At 37.3% G+C, this 19,902-nt stretch overlaps 3 protein-coding genes across 4 annotated transcripts in view; 1 reads left to right on the top strand and 2 right to left on the bottom strand.

Moving 5' to 3' along the window:
- EMB2771 (E3 ubiquitin ligase) overlaps window positions 1–7,397 on the top strand; it is a 31,558-nt gene extending 24,161 nt beyond the window's left edge. Inside the window, exons 22-37 of the mRNA XM_059601868.2 lie at window positions 45–127; window positions 290–346; window positions 480–557; window positions 745–866; window positions 959–1,119; window positions 2,306–2,382; window positions 2,468–2,581; window positions 2,719–2,820; window positions 3,619–3,759; window positions 4,099–4,272; window positions 4,461–4,524; window positions 4,653–4,792; window positions 4,872–5,029; window positions 5,988–6,066; window positions 6,411–6,509; window positions 6,927–7,397. Of these exons, the coding sequence (XP_059457851.2) occupies window positions 45–127; window positions 290–346; window positions 480–557; window positions 745–866; window positions 959–1,119; window positions 2,306–2,382; window positions 2,468–2,581; window positions 2,719–2,820; window positions 3,619–3,759; window positions 4,099–4,272; window positions 4,461–4,524; window positions 4,653–4,792; window positions 4,872–5,029; window positions 5,988–6,066; window positions 6,411–6,509; window positions 6,927–7,325 (2,048 nt within the window). The 3' untranslated portion in view covers window positions 7,326–7,397. The remainder of the gene's footprint in view (window positions 1–44; window positions 128–289; window positions 347–479; window positions 558–744; window positions 867–958; window positions 1,120–2,305; window positions 2,383–2,467; window positions 2,582–2,718; window positions 2,821–3,618; window positions 3,760–4,098; window positions 4,273–4,460; window positions 4,525–4,652; window positions 4,793–4,871; window positions 5,030–5,987; window positions 6,067–6,410; window positions 6,510–6,926) is intronic.
- An 813-nt stretch (window positions 7,398–8,210) lies between these two features.
- Window positions 8,211–11,999, bottom strand: LOC132187529 (xylan O-acetyltransferase 1). 2 transcript variants are annotated; one of them, XM_059601870.2, is made up of 6 exons: window positions 11,654–11,999; window positions 10,879–11,471; window positions 10,606–10,777; window positions 9,768–9,967; window positions 9,514–9,672; window positions 8,211–8,922 (listed from the first exon to the last, which is right to left on the bottom strand). In XM_059601870.2, the coding sequence occupies exons 2-6, from the start codon at window positions 11,424–11,426 to the stop codon at window positions 8,574–8,576; spliced, it is 1,428 nt and encodes a 475-aa protein (XP_059457853.2). In that variant the 5' UTR covers window positions 11,427–11,471; window positions 11,654–11,999; the 3' UTR covers window positions 8,211–8,573. The 2 variants fall into 2 exon arrangements, with proteins under 2 accessions (XP_059457853.2, XP_059457852.2); XM_059601869.2 differs by having other exon boundaries at window positions 10,879–11,999.
- A 3,870-nt stretch (window positions 12,000–15,869) lies between these two features.
- Window positions 15,870–17,615, bottom strand: LOC132188137 (flavonol synthase 3). Its single transcript, XM_059602539.2, has 2 exons — window positions 16,797–17,615; window positions 15,870–16,259 (listed from the first exon to the last, which is right to left on the bottom strand). The coding sequence occupies exons 1-2, from the start codon at window positions 17,598–17,600 to the stop codon at window positions 15,957–15,959; spliced, it is 1,107 nt and encodes a 368-aa protein (XP_059458522.2). The 5' UTR covers window positions 17,601–17,615; the 3' UTR covers window positions 15,870–15,956.
- Between the last annotated feature and the right edge of the window lie 2,287 nt (window positions 17,616–19,902).

The raw sequence follows: 19,902 nt of genomic DNA, 5'->3' as shown, positions 1-19,902 counted from the left end.
ATTTTGTTAATCTGTCTTAGCTAACAGTGCTTTGTTAACTGAAGGTCGGGGTGAAGATGCACTTGGTTGCATGGACGCAATAGTTGATCGATTGTTCCACTACATCGGTGGCAAAGAAATTTGTAATGTATGCTGTTAAATTTATGTTTTATTCATTATTCCTCACAGATAATCTGGATTGGTATTATTGAATTTATAGTGCTGAAATCTAAATGCTCTTTAGTCTATTTGATGTATGTTACTTGTAATTTGAATTATTAATTTTCTTTTTGGTTTTATTCTTCATCAGGAGCGGTCCCTTTTCTTGACTCTATCAACAGAGGAACAGAGTCGTGGTGCTGCGAAGGTAGTGTGATTTAAATAGCTTCGCGTGTTCACTCTTTCCATAGTTTAAACCATGTGTCAAAAACATTTGTGGATTTCCTTCTTTTTGAGCAAGTGATATTCACATTTCTTTTTATCCTCTTGTTATCTTGTAGATGATGGATGCAACAGCAGTCAATATTGATGTCACCGCACCTGGAGCTACAATTGCTCTTGCTTTAATGTTTTTAAAGGTGACTTTTCCATGAAGGAGCTACTGAGTTGATTTGTATGAACTTTTAATAACAAGTTCATCAGTTCTAGACCATTCATAAGTACAAAATGGCTCACATTTTATTTTTCTTTTTTTGATAAGTAAATGCCTCACATTTTCATTGTCCTTTATCAAGATTTTCTCAGTTTGCCCCATGTTTATAACAGACTGAATCAGAGGAAATTGTGTCAAAGCTTTCTATACCTCATACTCGGTTTGACTTGCAATATGTGAGGCCTGACTTCATAATGCTCCGTGTCATTGCTCGGAATCTGATAATGTGGAGCAGGTAGAGCTAGTCTTGTGAACTATTTCAACAACTGAACTTGTGACCATTTTTGCTGTTCTTTAGATCTAAGATGATAAGGTGTTTTCTTGTAGGATTCATCCTTCCAAAGATTGGATTCAGTCCCAGATTCCTGAAATTGTCGAAAATGGTGTCAAAGGCCTCGGAGTTGATGCCATTGATATCGATGATATGGAAATGGAAGCATTTGTCCAGGCTTATGTTAATATTGTGACTGGAGCATGTATTTCTCTTGGTAAGTGGTTATTCCCTTTTTTAGATGAAATGTAACTTTTGTCATGAGTCAGTCCTTAGTTTTTGTAAAAATATCATTTCTCGCCTGGAGGCCTTCATGTTATAGGCCTTTTTGGTGGGGTTTGTTTTGTGTGTCTTGGGTTGCTATGTGGTTTTTTTTTTTATTCGTGTCCTTGTGTATACTTCCGTTGTACTTAGGACTGCTTTACGCTTTTTTTTTTTTTTTATAAAGCTCTTTGATTACCTATCCAAAAAAAAAGAAAAAGGGATTGTTTGATCCGCCTTACTTCCGGTGTACTTAGGGCCTTCCAGTGGCTAGGGTTTTCCCTAGCAACTTCCACTAACTCACATATGCCTATAAATATGGAGCTTATGTGGGCATTAAGATACACACAACTACATAGTCCCCACTCTTAGATATTTGAGAGAAGGTATAGAGGTCTCAAAACCCTAACCCTAGTGGTGCATAGTGAGTTTGGTAGAGAAAATCAAATCAGCCCCTCTACATCGAGGAGTAGCCGAATTACCATATGTAAGTACGCTTCTTGCATAATTTTTGTATTGGATACATCCATACCTTGCTCTGTTGAAGCTAATTCCTGGGATTCTTCTGCTGTGTTTTATACACAGAAGCCCAACAATTAGTATCAGAGTGGGGCTTCATAGAAAGTAGGGCTTAGATTGAAGTTTTTGAAACTTCTGGCATTCAGGCATACTGCGTAAATTTGGTGCTGCTGCTGGAACTTTTTCCAGCAGTCCCTGCCACTCAAATATGATCGTCCTTGGTCCTTTGCCATGCCTAATAACATGTTAGGACCTTGATTGGATCATCCCAAGTGGCTGGATGCATGTTTAATGCATGATTAAATTATTGCATCAAAAAAGTGCTGCTCCAAAATTCTGCAGCAACATGTTGTTCATGTTTTGCATACTTTAAATTGATTCAAAAATTATTTGATTGATTGATTTAGCACGTTAAATACATGGTCAACAAGTTAGAATCAATGTTTTAGAAGCGTCCTAAACATGTTTTCGAATTGTTTTTATATGATGTATTCTTACTGTTATGGTTGCCATTATTTTCTTTTATTGCTTCTTTTTGAATCTTCTTGTAGCAAATTAGTAGAAGTTTAAGTTAGATCTGTTTTTGTTATCTATGTTTTCAAGTTTATTATCTTCATGTTCAGGGCTGAGATATGCTGGTACAAAGAATGGAGATGCACAGGAGTTACTTTATGAATATGCTATCTACTTCCTTAATGAGGTTTGACCTTAAGCATGAGGCTGCTTAATTTTAACATAAGTTTATCTGTCTATTTAGACATAAGTGATATAGTTAATGTTTATAGATCAAGCCTGTTTCTGCTACAAGTGGAAATACCTTCCCAAAGGGATTGTCTCAGTACATTGATAGGGGCACATTGGAGATATGTCTTCACCTCATTGTTCTTTCCCTCTCCGTGGTAAATGAAATTACTGTTTGATTTTAAATTTTACTATTACTATTATATCATCGTCATCATTATTAAATTTTGCTGTTTTCTGTTCTGAAAATGATAACTGTGGCTTATTGCCTGGTACAAATGTTCTGAGGGAGCAGATTATGGCTGGTTCTGGACATCTGCAAACCTTTCGATTATTGAGATTTCTCCGCAGTAGAAACTCTGCTGATGGGCATGCTAATTATGGTATTCAGATGGCTGTAAGTTTTTGTTTAGTTTTCATCAGATCTCATATTGTTTCTAGAACCGCTCATCTTCACTGTTTTTATCACATTTTGAGATGTCAGACCCACTACTGGATTTGTTATGGGCTTTTCATGATTCTCCTGGAACATGGAGAAAAACTTGCAAGCCCTTATGGATACAAAAAATGCTTTTGGATGTGTTCCTTGAACTTTAAGATCATAAACCAAGAAATGTGTTACAAAACAATGGTAAGGATAAAGTTGAATGATTGTTTGATCCAGGACAATGAATTATGCAGTTCATCAAAGGGAAAGTAAGATGTATCCCTTTATTTCAACCACGTGTTTAAGATATTAATAAGGCTTGCACTGCCTTGTGAATTGCTTTCATTAATTACTGAGGCAACGATAACTGTGGATTTTTTGTAATTTTCTGCTTCCTTCAATTGTATTACTTGCAGAGCGCTTTGTGATGTGAAATATGGTCAAATCCTTTCTCACGTTATGTGAGGAAGATGCTCAACATTTCTCTTTTTTTGATAAGTAAAGAGAAATTTTATTAAAAGCGTAAGGCGCAATGCTCACCATTTCTATAAGATCCCTTCAGTCTTAAAATAATATGGAATGCATTAGACACATGTTTGGGTCACTGTTGACCTAAAGGTATATCTGGTTACATTTGTCATATGTGGTGGATTTTGCATTCAGGTGGGCATCTTGCTCGATAACAGCACCATGTTTAAGTGTTTTCATTTTAAGTTGAGAGATAAATTGTGCTGATTGGCTTTCTGTTGAAACTTCACGTGATCGTAGGTAAGCTTAGCCATTGGTTTCTTATTTCTTGGGGGAGGAAAGCGAACGTTTTCAACAAGCAACAGTTCCGTTGCTTCTTTACTGATCACTCTTTATCCACGCTTGCCTACTGGACCAAATGACAATCGATGCCACCTTCAGGTATGACTATCTGTGATTGAGTTAAAGATCAGGAACATATAGTAGAGAAATTTCGTAGATAAACTGGGAATAGTTTGAAGTGCAACAACGTCGTCGTAAAAATTTTAAATTGGTTTTGAACTGTTCAAGTCAGTCTCATTTCATATTAATAGGCCTCATGAGCAGTGTTCTGAAAACTGGATCGGCTGGTTGAACTGGGTTAATGGGGGAACCGGCGTAAGTTCCGGTCCAGTTTACACAGACCATTTCTGTGATGGGAGGCTTGAAGCATGCTTCTCCCCTTCCTACTTTGTCCAATTGTTACTTTTCTTTGTTTTTCTGAAGGAAGTTTATGTCCAGGCATTCCGTCACTTGTACGTCCTTGCTACTGAGGCTCGCTGGGTCCAGACAGTTGATGTTGACACTGGTCTACCGGTGTATGCCCCTCTTGAAGTTACTACTAGGGAAACTGAACATTATGCGGAAACAAGTTTTTGTGAGGTTACCCCTTGCCTTCTGCCAGAACGTGCTGTTGTAAGTTCCATATGTTCATAAATAAACTCTGCAGGATATACATAATTTCGTGGACTTGCCTTTTGATTTCCTTTCCCTTACACATTTCTCATGGTTGATTGACCTTGGATAGAGTCTTCTCAGCTAAATTTGTCGTACTGGGGAAAGTTATTTTGGTACTAAAGGATTATTTGATATGCTGCTTGCAGTTGAAGACAATACGTGTTTGTGGCCCTCGGTACTGGCCTCAAGTAATAGAGCTTTACCCTGAAGGTAGTTGGATTCCACTGCTTGGATTTTTTTTTTCTTGTTAATGTCTAACAGATAAATCGCTGCTCTACTTTGATTATTTCATTGTATTTAAGATGCTTCAGATTGATTAAATTTTTATTTTTCAACAGATAAACCTTGGTGTACTTTCAGGGACAAGAATAACCCATTTAATTCTGGCATTCTGTATGTCAAACGAAAGGTTGCAGCTTGTTCGTATGTTGATGATCCTGTGGGCTGTCAGTCTCTGCTGTCGCGGGCAATGCACAAGGTTGGTAATTTACCACATATAGACAATTTACTGGTTTATCTAAGATCATTCAGTGTGTATCAAGTTATCTTTTATTCAGGTATTTGGCTTGACAAGCTCTACAGCATGTGATCCAAGTACTGTCCATTGCAATGGGCCTAGTTCTGTAACAGTTGATCAGTTGGTCAGTACCTTCTCCTCTGATCCTAGCTTAATAGCTTTTGCACAACTCTGCTGCGACCCTTCCTGGAATAGCAGGCAAGTATATTTGTATTCACCCCTTGTTTAAGTGGCCTTGTTGTTTTTGATTTCTCGGATTTAAAAACCCTCTAATGTTGGTCTTATGTGAATTCACTCATGTTCTTGTTTTTTAATATTCTTGATCCTGCTATACATTAGATGCTTCTTGAGTTAGGTTGCTTGTATATTTGTTTTCTCCTTGTATTATATTTACATATAACATGATCACGAACAGTACACCATTTAAATGTTAAAACTGCCTTCAAAGTTCAGGAATTCAAGGCAAGGAATTTTGTTTCATTACCAGCATGTTTGAGCATTGCCTTCTTCTAAGAATATTTAATGCGACAACTTATTGGTAACTATTTTTCACAGTGAAAACATTTGGGGTTCCATTTTAATTGGCTATGAATGAGAGGATTATTCAAGACTAGTAACTTATTGGATTTAAAGATAAGCCCCGAATATAATATATTGAGAATATTTTTCAATACCATACCTATAGTGCAGATTGATACTAGTGTCCAACAATGTGTAGAATAACTGACAATTGCTGGAAGTTGCAAAACAAATGGAACCAAGCCTTCCTGGCAAGCTCCCCCAGTTCGATTATTATTCTTGATTTGACTAACACAAATGTAGCTTAATACATATATACGTGCACATGAAATATGCTTTTGGTATGTAGAAATTTCTGAAAGTTGTGAATAGAAGTTTGGAACAAACGTGCAGTACATCATAGAGTGGATTGGTACGAAAGGATTTCATGTATGCAATGCTTAACTTGGTTATCGATTACTAAAATCTGCACTTGCTGTAGAATCATAGAATAAATCAACCTTCTAATTGAACATGTCGAGTTATAAGAATAGTGCTAACTGAAGTACATACAATGCTGCTATCTTTTCTTTTTCTCACCTTGAGCAGAGGATTCATTTCTTTTTTCCTTTATTCTGCTCATTGAAAATCTTTGCAGAACCGATGTTGATTTCCAGGAATTTTGCTTGCAAGTATTATTTGAGTGCGTGAGCAAGGACAGACCAGCTCTTCTACAGGTAACTATAAAATTTGGCGAGGACGAGCTAATTTCTGTGCCTTCTACAGTTTAACCTGAATAACCAAGTTAGTTCGCCTGATAGTGGTAGCATAAATATGTTGTTATCTTGTGATTATTTGAGTCAAAATGCCTTCTGTGAACCCCACATACAACTCATGTGTCAAACGTCGCCCCCACCAAATCAATTTTCCAAAACTCATTTGTCAAACGTGGACCCTTAGTTTTTCTTTGATGGAACAAATGTAACTCGTTTATGCTTGCATCATTTTATTGAATGCTTGCCAGATTGCATTTCCTACCTTATGGAAACTTCTCTTTTCTTTCTGCCGTGATATTGTGCAGGTCTATTTGTCATTATACACGACAATTGCATCTATGGCTGATCAAGTTACCAATGGTACTGTTGTTTTTGTTGACTCACTGTTTATCTCTAGTCTAAAGGTAAGTTTCCCAAGTTCTTGCAGTTTGTTCTGCTAATTGTACCAAGTAAATGTATTCTGAAAATCAAGATATTGCAAAAATTTGTCTGGGTATGTGCTGAAACAACTAGATTTCTGCATTAAGTTGATAAGCAACCAAAATTGGACTGGTGGTTGGGAGGATCCGATCTGAATTGGACCCGGCTAAGATTTTATTTTCATATCGAACCAGTTTTGACAATGCAAATTTAAATCAATCTCTTAATATTTGATCGTAATCAGATTGGATGGATAAAACCCAATTAGTCCATTGAAAATAATAATTATATAGCAAGTTATGGAAATGTATGCATATACTATTAATTGTGCCAGTGCTGCCTTTGGTTTTATTCACGAATTATCAGGAGAATAATTTTTCACTGCCTGTTTCTGCTTACAGCTTGCACTGACCTACGCTGAGGCTCTGTTAAGTGGAAGATTGATCACTTCTAGAGGTGGCATTGTTCAATCTAAATTTATAGGGTCTGTTAGGAAGCGGGTAGACGAGCTCCTAAATTGTTCTCCAGCATTGAAGGACGATTTCTGTAATTATTTGAACTCTGGAAGGTGGCCCATCGGTGGATCGCAGGGAGAGAAAGGTTCAATACTTCTTTCATGGTACCTTCAGTGGTTTGGGGTACCAACCCCTTCTATGATCAAGATAGCAGTCGAGAAAATCAAGCCCAAGCTCATATCGTCATCTTTGGTTCCCTTCTTGCGTATGTTATTTCCAAGCACTCACATCATTGCCATTGGTGAGATAGACGAGTCCTTCTCTTCTTGTCAGTCAGCAGCGTGAGTCCTGCTGGGCTATCACCCTCAAGATGATCGGTGAGCATTACTTCACAAGCACCTACAACTACCACTACAACGTAGGTCAAAAACTAGCCATTAACGTCACTGGCAGCAGCACCGCCTCTCCACCTTCCAGCCCTGGCCGCCATCTTCTGGCACCGTGCACTCTCCTTCAAGCAGCACACATGGTCCCACTGCGGCTCAACAACTAGTAGGTGTGGCCCCGCTATTTACTCATCCCCTTTATCATTGCCATGGCTGTCTTCTAGTAATTATTACTGGTTTTTTGTTTCTGTATGGTTTCCGTATTTTGTATCTATTCATATCACATGTTACCATGAGGCTCTTTCCATGTCTTGGTAACTTCCTCTTGTATAGTTCAGGTTTTTTTTTTTTTTTTTGGGTAATTGAGGTTAATAAGAGGGAAAGAATGGGCAGTGTATCAGATTGTTACCAGCAATTTGTGCCTGCATGGGCGGAGCTTTGTTGCTGTGTTATATCCAAGTCATTCTTAGAATGTGACCTAGACTTGTTCCCAAGTTAAGAATCAACGTCGTAGCAAAATTTTCATGAAGATTGGACGAATGATCATGCGACAATGTAGGGGTGGCAAAATTACATAGGTTTGGTTCCAAATGGAATTGACCCTTTGGTTAATCCGTAAGGATTGAGATCCCTTGTTATTAAATTCCAAATTTCATAGAAATTTGGGCAGCTTAAGAGAAGGGTTTGCAGGGCTCATTTGTTCTGAACAATTGGGTCTAGCATTCTAAGCTGCTCGGAACAAGTGGGTGCTATAGCCCCATCTTTTTAAGTTGCCTGAATTTGGGCAGCTTAATAACATGGATCCTAAAACAATCTGAAACATATCCAAATTTGGACCGGAGACAAAAGTTAAAAGTAAATGTACAAAACCAAGCAACTGTGCTTTACATACAATTTGTAGTTATTTTATTTTCTTTGGTATACATTGAACAATTCAGATAGGTGTGTCAACTGCCCATTTTGTTGTCTCTCGTTTAGGCAAATTTTGCCTAGTTGGCAGAAATTTGGCTTGCTCAACTCCCACCTCCCAAATAGGCAGAACCCAAAAAATTCAATGGTTCAACCCTAGAATCAAGCCCTAGAAAGCTAAAGGAGGAAACTGAAGGGAAATTACATGGACTTACAAGGGGAACAAAAACTGAGATGGTGAGTGAATGAACCCAACAAAAAAATTTATGAATGGACAATAGTTATGAATTTGCACATGTCAAGATTTTGCGATGATACGTGTGTAGAGGAACTCATTCCACGTGTCGGGCAACCCGGGAAGACACCAATGGATGCAATCTGCATAGGTGGCCGGGTCAGCCTGTTGTTCCTTTGTTAGCATCTTGCCTTGACGGATGGTGTGGACCGATGTGTGTGCATCTTTTCGGTACTCCGAAAGGGTGGTGATGTTTATGAAGTGGACGCCCATTTTCATTGATTTTGTCACATTGCTTGCAATAACAAAAAGCCTTCGATCCGTGCCTACCTCCAATGGGGTGGACATGTTTAGAACTGGGGTAGTCTCCTTAGCACACTTTATGCCATCCGGGTTGTTCCAGTCCTCACTCCTATTACAATTGCAGAAAAGTCCCAAAAGGATACATAATTTTAAACATATGATCATGATTGGAGTATTAAGAAGCATATAGTGGTTAAACCAACCAAAGATTGGAAAAAGACCTAGGTGACATCAAATCATGCATTTAAAGGTCACTGGCCCACGGTATCAACCACCAGGGCTCACCTAATGCAATAATTAGAGCAGGTAATTTGCTGAGCTCAGTGCAATTTCTCAACAAATCTCTTGGGCCTAATTCGATTTGAATAAAAATTTGAAATGAAAACTAGATAGAGTTATACCATATATTTCATCTTACTTTTATCTCAATGGATTAATTCTATATATCATTTAGATGGAGAACGTTTTCGATCAAAAAGAGTTTAAGGAAATTCTTTAAACCCAGTCTATTAAACTGATATCTGTTTTTAAAAATTATGATCTCTAAGAACAAATGTCAGTTTAATAGACTGGGTTGGAGATAAATCATCTCTTACTTGGTTGATCAAAATTTTGTTTTTATTGTTTCAGCTTAAAGAACAATGAAAACCGAGACCCAGCAAATCAATAGATAATATAGATTTAACGAATGAAACATTACTTGATATGCAGGGGAGACATGCTGCTGAAGAAGACCATAGTTCGTTCAGGATCTATATTTTTATCCACCCATTTAGCCCACGTCCTCAAAACCCTCCCATACGCTACTGGCCGTGCGATCTCGTCGTACTCTGTGGCCCCTTCATCGAACGATCCTCGCCTTTTCCACGAGATCAGAAATAAAAGAAATCAACCCCAACGATCTTTTACATAAATACAATAGCGTAGAAGGAGCAAAATTAGGTCAGCACTTACAGAACTTTCATGTTGAAAGTGTTCATCCACCAAATGTACGTGTTGAAGATCAGGTAGTCCACATCCTTCCAATTAACTCCATGCTTCTTGATTGATTCGGGCATGATTATCCGATTCAATATGCTGTGCATGTTTGGATCGTCTGAATTTGACTCAACTAAAAATGGAGCCCAATAAAACTCCACTGTAGCATTATAGCCCTACAAATTGACATGTCATCAGTATGTATATGTTCATGGCGGCATGCCAAAGCAATGCCAGTTCTTGTCCTCCAGCTACCATGTCATATCTCAGTTATGTGACCTCCCTCCTAACCATCATACATTTGAAAAGGATAGAATTTTTCGTCAAATTAAATGGGTGAAAAAATAATTTAACCCATTTTTATTTATTTATTTAACTTATTAAATTGACATGTATTTTTTGAAAATTGCACAAAAAAATTAAGTATTCTAAAGACAAATTACTTATCCAATGGGCCTCATTGTAGGCCTATCCAATTGTTTATGATATTGTAAGGAATTGGTGATGTGTCCATTTGTAGGGTTGTAGGGAATTTGTCCATTTGAAAATGTCAAGTGAATTGGTGATGTGTCTGGTCTATCTAGGTGGCTAATGCGAAATTATTATTATGTCAATCGAGGTGAAGAAAAAGAAAAAACGCAATAAAGTACCAATAACAAACAAACCCGTGTATCACCATTATGATTAATCATCATTAGAAAAGACAAAAAAGAAAGTATTTAATACTGTGCACATTTTGTTTAATTAAAGTTTAATTTTGTAAAGAAGAAAATGACCCAAAACATCAAAGGCTGAGAGAGAGAGAGAGAGGTACCTCAACTCTGAAAACAGAGAGAGAGCCAGATTTCTTCAAGCTCTTTCTCCCTGCAGGAACAGCAGATTGAACCAAACAAACCATGGATTCCCATTGATTCCTATTCAACGAGTCTCCTACGAACATAAGCCTCTTTCCTCTGAGCTTCTCAAGCAGCAATCTTGCTTTGAACCTTTACACCAACACACAAATCCATAAGCACTAATAACATTAATCAATAGAAAAGAAAAAAAAAAAAAAATTCAAGAATTTAAAGAATTTAAACTCTCTAACTTTGGCAAAGAGCAATCTCTGGGCTGCCACTTCCAGTTCTGGTACAGAGAATCCTTTCTCCCATTCCTCATGCATGTCACTTGGGCCGTCAGAAACTCACATTCATCTTCTTTGTACAGAGGATGGGTGACGTTATCGAAAACCCAATCTCCTGTAAACAAATCACACTCTTCTGGTGGCAATTCAACGTCTTCATCATCTTCCTCAACAGCCGGGAATTCGATCTTTTGGTCCTCTTCCTTTCCCAGAATCGATTTCAAATCGACGACCGTGTCCTGTTTTTCCTCGGAATTCCCTTCCTGGGATTCTTCGAGTTTCGTTCTCGATTTCATCGAAACCGAGACCCCACTTCCAACGTCGTCCTTGTTGTTTGTTTCTTGAATTGGGGCGGTGGGTTTGGACGGTTCCTCTTGAATTTCTTGTTTGGGCCTCGAGAAAGGAAACTCTGCAATGGACTTCACGTCTTCGTTGTACATGAAGACCCCGAAAAGGAAAACCGAAAACACAACAACGAAGACAGAGAGGTTGTTGTTCTTGCGGCCTTTCATTGCTCCTGTATCGGAGAATAACAGAGGTCCTCTGCGGCGAGGTGGCTGCATGAGAGAGAGAGGAACAGAGGAAGGGTGAGAGAAGAAATGGGAGAGAGATGGAAATATAGAGAAAGAAATGAGCAACATGAGAGAGAAAGAGAGAGAGTAGGGTTGGTTGAATTAAGCATAATTTTTCTTTAATTGGGGTTTGGTGAGATGGTTTTGTCTTGAAGAAACTGGCTTGCCTTATGATGGAAGGAGTCTTGTCTTTCTCACTTCATTTTCTTATAGTCATTCCCTAACTACTTCCTTCTCCTTCTTCAACAAACAGCAAAAGAGAGAGAGAGAGAGAGGAGTGGTTTCAAAGCTTTCCCAAGTCGGTCCCAATCTCAGTCCGATGAAAGGTATGGAGGTGTTCTGGATCTATGGTAGACAGAGTGTTACTGTCTATCAGACTGGGGAAGGGGAAGATTGAACAGTGAAAAGCTTTAAAATGGCAAACAGAAGCCCAGATTCTATGGAGACAAATGGTCAAAATCTTTGGAGAGGTCACCTTTTCTTCTTTCTTTCTTTGCAGTTACGTAAACTGTGTGCGAGAATTACATATTCTAAAAATATATATTATATTTATTTGAGGAAAGCTTTGTCCAAATGAAAATGTGTCGAATATTGTTTTTTTTAAACAAAATTAAAGATGATGATATGACTATAATTGTAACACGAATTCATTTTAATTAATTTATTTATTTTTGTGATAAGTCATACCTAATTTCACTTCATTGAAACCTTTGGTGTGGATTTATTTCGTGGAGTTGGTGTATCCAGGAAGGTCAATGAAACATAACTACTCAAGACTATACAAGCAATGAGAAATGTGGCATGATGCATCTCATTTTACTCTTTTTATTTGAGATGAGATGAAGTATTACTCAAAACAAGAAATTAATATTAAAAAAAAAAAAAATTATGTAGCTAAACGAAAAAAATGCAGGGAAATGTCTAGTGATTCTCTATGGCTTGTGACATTGTAATCAAACTGGACAATTTTGGATTTCCCCTCAATTTAGCATCTAGCTTGCTTTTATAGTGTCATTTTTATTGGAGATCAAAATGAGGATGTGACTTAAATTGATTTATATCATCACCCAGTGATAGTAGTTCAGTAGCTTCGAAAAAATTCTCAAGTGGTTAGATACGTATTAAGGTGGGAATTCTCAATCCTATTAGTATTAGCCATTTTGAGTCTCACTAATGTCCTAATGAACTTATGTTAAGCTATAGTTCAATTAGACTTGAAAGAACGCATACGGTTTTTAAACTCCATACTCTGCGGATGCGAGAGCTAGGATTAATTTTTTTTTTTTTTTTTTTTTTTAAGAAAACTTTACCCCATTGGCTAGTCCGACTGTGTGTATCACATTTCTTTTGTTTTGTTTTTTGTTTTTTTTTTTTTTTTTTCATTAGGATCACGCAACCTGTTCCTAGCAAAAAGCATATCAGTCATACTATCATGGAGGCAAAGCTTTGGATACCCCATCTCTCTCTCTCTCTCTCTTCCCCATTCCTCTCAATAACTTTCTACAATGGCACAACTTTAAGTTGGTGAACTTCCCCTAACTACCATATAATTTGTAATATCCTTTCTTTCCAACTTTCAATTATTGTAATGTTCTCTAAATTACCATTGGGTCACAATCTAGTCTCTTCCTGCCAAAAATATATATATATACCAGTGATAAAAAAAATTTTAAAATTTTAAAATAATAATAATTCTTTTTTTTTATTTTTTAATAATTTAATCAAGAATAGCTGTCATTTCTTTGTACCGGTGGGTATATTACAAATTACGTGGTAGTTGGATGGGAGTATATATACTTTATTATTATTTAATATTATTTTTTCTAAGACAAGGTAGGCCCCATCCAAAAGAATGATTATATGGTAAAAATCATTGTGACCAGGTTGTTCACGCTCTCAGCTAATAATTTTTTTATGTTTTAAGTTGGCGAAAATTAATTAATTATTTTCAAGTAAAAATTAATATTACAACATCACGGATGCCTTCAGCAATTTCTTCTATTTAAACCCTATTCATGATTTGTTTGCCTACTGCCTTTGCTAGACCATGAGCGGCTCAATTTGCAGCTCATTGGTCTCGATGTGATATTTACTTTGTCCCAAGAACTGCTCAACTGCAGTTGATGCATAATTAAGGCTCTTAATGATGTTAACAATTTGTTTGAAACCCAAAAGTAATGAGAATACTAATGGAGTGACTTTATGTTTGAGAAAAGTAAAGGCTAAGGAACCCCCATGTGTGTGAGTACACCAACATCTTGTTTGGGTACTGCCTGACTTCGCTTCTTTCGGGTGTCACTTTGATGGTTGGAATATCGCTTTTTTTACAAGCTAAGGCAACTATGCAAGAAAGAGAGAGGGGATTTACATTTCAAGTCAATTTCATAACAAAATAGCAAACCATCATAACCAATTGGATAAAACTTGGTGCCCACAGGATATAATATAGTCCATCCTTTGCCTTATATTACTATTCATGATTCTATTTTCAACAATCTTTTTAAAAAATTTTTTTTTTAGTATAACAAACTGATATGTGTTCAAAATGCATATGATTGTCAAATGCATTAATTTTTTTTTTTAAAAAAAAAATTAAAGTAAATTGCCAGTTTAATACACTGAATAGGAGAGTATCCCTTCACCTCTGTTAGGTTTTATGCTGTTGACAAATTCAGTATCAAAACTTGTTGTGGTGTAAGTCTAAGTTTAGGGTTCAAGTCGGCCTTAAGACGACATTCAAAACTTGGTTCAAGTTGAAGATTAGAAGAGCTCGATCGCAAGCTTGTTGGAAAGGCGTTCAAACAAGAACATAAAAGGCACTTTAAGAGCAAGGTCCAAAATACATCGATTGCAATCATGATCGTAGGCCGTTCGAAGCAAGACTTCGAAGCATTAATTTTTAAGTTCCAGACAGGCTTGATCACAAGTGCGATTGCATTAAATTCGACAACCACCAAGTTATGGGTTAAACCGTTAAAGCGGATACGATTCGTTTGTGACGGTGGTCCTCTACAAAAATGTCAAAGGTTTTAGAGGTATTGTAATGATAGGTGAATGAGTCGTTTGTCGGCCTTACAAATTGAGTCTTGATAGCTATAAAGATTTTGTAAGATAAATTTATGACATAAATCTTTTATAGTGAATGGTTCCTTAGGGTATCAGTTCAATCGACTGGGAACCACGCCTCATGAAATTGAAATCATTAGTTGAATCTTCATTCTCAATTTCCTTCCTACATGCAAAAAAAAAAAAAAAAAAAAAAAATCTCATTTTTCAAACGGGGTGTTCCCATCACACTTAAACCTTTTAGTAGATAGTTGACATGCATGCCCCACCGCACTGAACCAATTGGGAAAGTATCCACACCAAACATTCCTCCAAATGAAATAACATACCAAAAGGGGTTTAATAAGATTCCATGTATGTTACATCAATTAATAAGATTCCAATATTTACATCTCACTTCATCTGATTGAGTCTTTTCCCCTACATACCAAGACACCCCCACCCAAAAATTACAATAGTTTTATTTTTTATTTGTTAACAGTTTGAAAAAATCACATTTTAAATTCAACGGTGATTTTAAAAGCTACGTCACATTTGTAATAACTCTAGGAGGACTCTAGAAAGACTTATAGCATACTCGTTTTAAACACTGGGAAAGCTGCATTTTAGAGTCATCTCTGTTATTCGTTTAATCCTCAAAATAGATTTACTAAATAAATTTGGAGGGTTTATGAACTTTTGTGTTCGGTTATCGTCAAATTAATTTTGAGACTTGTAGCGGCGGAGTTGTCGACTTTAAAACACCGAGGCCCGCTTCTAGAGAAGGCGTCTTGTGGGCCTGAAAAGAAACCCATTTTTCGTCCTAAAATGGAAAGAAACAAAGCCGAGAACGATACCTAAATATTTTTGTAACAGATCTTCATGGGCCTTGAGACTGGACTGCGTCGAGTCCTTGAGACATTAACAACTCAATGGGGCTTCATCAAATCTTTGGAAAAAGAATTGGGCCTTTCATAATGCTACATGAAGCTCCGATAAATTCAATTGACTTGTTCTACTTTAGCTTAAAAATTGGGGAGCTAACCCCTTACTAATTTGGCCAGCATCCTTGCTCACCAAACATTAAAAAATAAAAAATAAAAACTCAATATCATTAAGAACAGATTCATTGAAATAATGATTTTATTATAAATTTGTTACAAACTGACGTAACAGTTTAAACGACATTTACCACGTCAGTCAATAAGCAATTAAATTTACTTTCATGATATGTCACGTGATACCCATTAAACTATCACGTGAATTTGTAAATGAATTATAATACCACAAACATTTTTCACAAAAAAAAAAAAAAAAAAGAAGCTTAAAAGCATAATGTGTAAGGACCATCACTCCAATATCATTAAAAACAAACTGGGAGGGAATATGCTGAAATAATAAAATCACACAAAAAAATCCAAAAGATCAGATACGGTATCTGTGAAGTGGGTCTTTGAAGATAAGGCGTTCATGGTAGACCCTCCACGCATAGTCCTCGAAACAGAAGGAGTTGAACAATTTCCCTTCTTCCTCGCCCGTGCTGCCTTCAATTTGTTCATCTTTTTCGTCATCGCCACATATTGCCTTGGGGATGATGAGGGGACAGACTTCACTGTCCATAGGGAGAGTGATCAGCAGCGACATTGATATGCAGCGTGAGTTGTTGGCATCTCCCAAATGCCCCACTGCTCTCCCTCTCACTTTCTTTAACTTCCCATTGCTCCACACCTACGATTCATTCATTCCAATAGGGTAATTATCTAGTTAGCAATTTTTGACTCACGTGAATTCGACCTAAACTCAATATAAAATTATTGAGTTAATATCGAAGATGTAACCAGTTTAATAAAATGAGTTGAGTTATGATTAACCTATATAATTTTTTGTCTAATGTCTCGACACAATTCAAATCTAACATGAGACATTTATACTGAATTGTCAATATGAATTTAGGTTAATTACCTTAAACATGGCCATCATGTGACACTTTAGAGACCAACATTATACAAAAACTTAAAGGATCAAATTCATCAAATTAGAACTTATAAGAAGAGACAACATTGAAAAAAAAAAAAAGAGGGTGGGGAAAAGTCTACATGCCTATCTTGATCTATTTTTGACAATTTGAAAAGGCGTTGAAAATTTGAGAGGACATTGTCAAATTGGTGATGGTAGTTTGAGAGAATAACTGAATTTAAAAAAAAAAAAAAAAAAAAACTAAACTGAGTATATTTTAGGCAAAAATGAATTAACAGAAAAACTCACGTGAGCAATGTCGCCAAGCGTGATCATGACTGAATCCACTTGTGGCGAAACAGGAACCCAACCCGAATCCGCCGGCAGCGAATACTTCTGGTTCCTGATTTGATAATGTAAACCCACTATATACGGGTAAAACCCACCCGACAAGACCGTTTTATTCCCGGGTACGCCCTCGGAAATCCACATCAACGAACAAAACCGGGACGGATCCTCCCCCACAGGATTCTCAAACCCCACTGCTCTCGAAAGCAGCTCGATGATCCTCAGCCCGAGCTTCTCCAGAGCGCGAGTGAACTCGCGCAAAGAGTCCAAGGAAAACTCGGTTGACGACTCAGTAGAACACGAGGAGTCCAAGCGGAACGACTCGCCGAGTCCGTCCCCGTCTTCGTCATCGCCACCTTCGTAACCCAGAGGCCAGTTCTTGGGAAAACATGACTCTTTTTTGTCCCGAGGAAGGTCAAAGAGAGCGAGCGATTCTGACTCGGCCGAGCAAGCGAGTTGGGAAGGGATCGTATGGTCGGTGACTTGGAAGAACCCGAGTTGGAGGGCGTCGTGGGTGATAGTAGTGGAGGGGTTTTGATCACCGGAGAGAGAGACTATGGGTGGACACGTGGGGGCAGGTGAGCGGCGAGTGGGGAGGGAGAGAGTAGGCGAGGGGAGGCGGTGGAGGAGCCTGGAGAGCGCGTCGGCGGCGTCTGACGTGGCAAGGAGGTTGTCGGATTGCGTTGATGGCGTAGGTGGCGGGGCTGCGGTGGCGCCGTACATGTTTGGTAGCTGTTGTTGTTGGTTGTGAGTTGAAGAGGTCATGATGTATGTGAAAGATTTGTATATATTATTTAACCGTGCAAGTTGCAACAGGGCAAGCTTATAATTTATAAATAAATGCCCACCCTCGTAGAGATACATCAATTAAATTAAATATTTGCTTTTAAAACATATAATTCTAAAAATTACGTGTCATATTAAAAAAAACATATAAAAATTACATATTAAAACCCGGTAAAGAAAAGCTTTATCTATACATTAATATGTCATAAAAAAGTCATTATAAACGTCACTAAGAAAAAGAAAAAAAAAAGAAAAAGAAAGGCAGATATTGATGATAAATAAGTCATTTTCACTGAGTTAATGAAATATGTTAAATTTCGTACTTAACTTTCTGTAAACACAGCTTTGATCCAACTAAGATTTGTGGGATGCAAATAAGTTGTATTAATCATTTGTACGTAGCTTTCTTTTTTTGGGTAAGGAGGGTTTTTAAATTAAATAGGAAAAGCAAGTGGAATATCTAGATGGAAACAACGAACTGCTCTGCGATCAGCTGCACCTGTGAAATGCATGCTTCTGAATTAGTTTAGTTTGGCTAGTCCCAAAAATTGGCAACTTTTTGGAGGTTTAGTGGCAGCCTGCTCCCTTGTTGTGAGGGAAATTATGCCTCTGGTGGTGTCAGGTTTGAGTTAAAGGGGAGCAATCTTTTCTTTATTGGATTAAAGCATGGCCATGGGTGAACACTTTTGTGCTTTGTCGGGACAAATACCAATTATACTTCGAAACTTTCAAATACTTTTGTTTAACAAATTGGTGTGTAGGAATTAGCTTGATTCTTGCTTTTGTTTATTATTCAAGAATATCAGCTGGCGTGATCTGAGTCTTCTGAGATAAGGTGGGACGCATGGTGTAATCTGGGGGAACAAAGATGGGCTTCGGTGGCAGCTTGGGCGAGTGCCATGGGCATGGTTATCGGTTGGGCTACGGTTTTCTTTAGATAAGTCAATTTGTCGTAACGAGAATTAGTTAGGCCTGTAAAGCATGTATAAAAAAAAATTAAAAAAAAAAAGCCCAATTGTATTGTAGAGGGATCAGCTGAGTAAAATCCAGATCCAGATTTCTCTCTAGTTATCTGAAATAACTACAAAATTACAACCTTTTCATATACTTTAAAATCTACAATAAATTGAGCATATCCGGCAGAATAGGTAAAAGAGTAATATTAACTACATTTAGTTATTATTGTTTTTTTTTTCAACTCCAACAGATTAGCTCCAGAAGAGCTAAACTAACTTTTTTGCTACAGTAATAGCAATATCAAGCTATTTACTATAACACTATGTTCATGTTTTTCAATTTTTTTTTTCTCTCTCTCTCTTCTCTCCTCCCTCTTCCTCTTCCTCTTCCTCTTCCTCTTCCTCACCGAGGCATTCTTGGTTTTCTAGACAAACCCACCCAATAACCCCTCCTTTCATATTTCTTTCTAGTATCAAATCATTCTTCCTCACCTACACCCCATGAGACTGACCCAATTCCTCAAGACCAAGCTTTTGATTTTCTCATGTTTGTTGCATTAGCTTTCGATTCCATATGGTTTTGCAAGTAAGAGAGCTGTCCATTGCAGAGAAAGCACCTAAGCCATGCCCAGCATGAGCACCAAAACAAACAAAAGATCTTAAATCTAGCTCTTAGCTTCAAATTAACCATACCTAAAATCATCTGAAATCCAAACAACAAATTTCCCAACATGAGCACCAAAACCTACCGTCGCAGATGGGGTTTAGATCCACCATTGGCCGACCGTATCAAATTCTTCTTTCTTCTAGTATCCAATCCTTCTTCTATGACAGCGTTGTTTAAGCTCCAAAATTGAAAGTTTTCTTAATTGTGGTGGTGTGGAGGGAGAGAGAGGAGAGGGAAGAGATAATTGCAGAGGTTGGTCATGGAGGGTTTGGGTTGAGGCGGAGGGAGAGAGAGAAAGAGAGAGAGAGAAGTGAAAAAAATAAAAAATAATAAAAAGAATAAAAAAGATTAAATAATAATATTTAAATAAAAGTATATAATAGAATAAAGAAGCTGTTGAAGTGTATAAAAAATGAGTAAGTAAAATAAAGAATAGTATTTTTTCACTAGGTAAAATACATAATGCTGCCAGAGATGATCTTAAATATCAAATTACACAACATAAAATCTAACATCATTGGACAAAGGTATCTCTGGCTCATTTGCTATGGTTCAGACTTTTAGGTTGTGGATGTGAATGTTATTCAGGTTTTCGGGTAGAAGAGGAAGAGTTGCGTTAGTGGATTGGTTTTGGGTTTGGAATGTAATACGTCATCTG

The sequence above is a fragment of the Corylus avellana genome, chromosome 6 (assembly GCF_965113065.1).
Source record: "Corylus avellana chromosome 6, dhCorAvel1.hap1.2, whole genome shotgun sequence".
Classification (NCBI taxonomy): Eukaryota; Viridiplantae; Streptophyta; class Magnoliopsida; order Fagales; family Betulaceae; genus Corylus; species Corylus avellana.
The sequence above is the reverse complement of the archived record's forward strand: the minus strand, read 5'-3'. Positions and strand labels throughout refer to the sequence as shown.

Excerpts from the sequence above, each read along its gene's own strand:
- LOC132187529 (XM_059601869.2), bottom strand. The coding sequence starts at position 11,555 with ATGTTGCTCATTTCTTTCTCTATATTTCCATCTCTCTCCCATTTCTTC. Across the intron at positions 9,673-9,767 it reads ACTTTCAACATGAAAGTTCT|GCGAGGATCGTTCGATGAAG; the intron begins GTAAGTGCTGAC and ends CTCGTGGAAAAG. Across the intron at positions 8,923-9,513 it reads ATGTCTCCCCTGCATATCAA|GAGTGAGGACTGGAACAACC; the intron begins GTAATGTTTCAT and ends CAATTGTAATAG.
- LOC132188137 (XM_059602539.2), bottom strand. The coding sequence starts at position 17,600 with ATGACCTCTTCAACTCACAACCAACAACAACAGCTACCAAACATGTAC. Across the intron at positions 16,260-16,796 it reads CGCTTGGCGACATTGCTCAC|GTGTGGAGCAATGGGAAGTT; the intron begins GTGAGTTTTTCT and ends AATGAATCGTAG.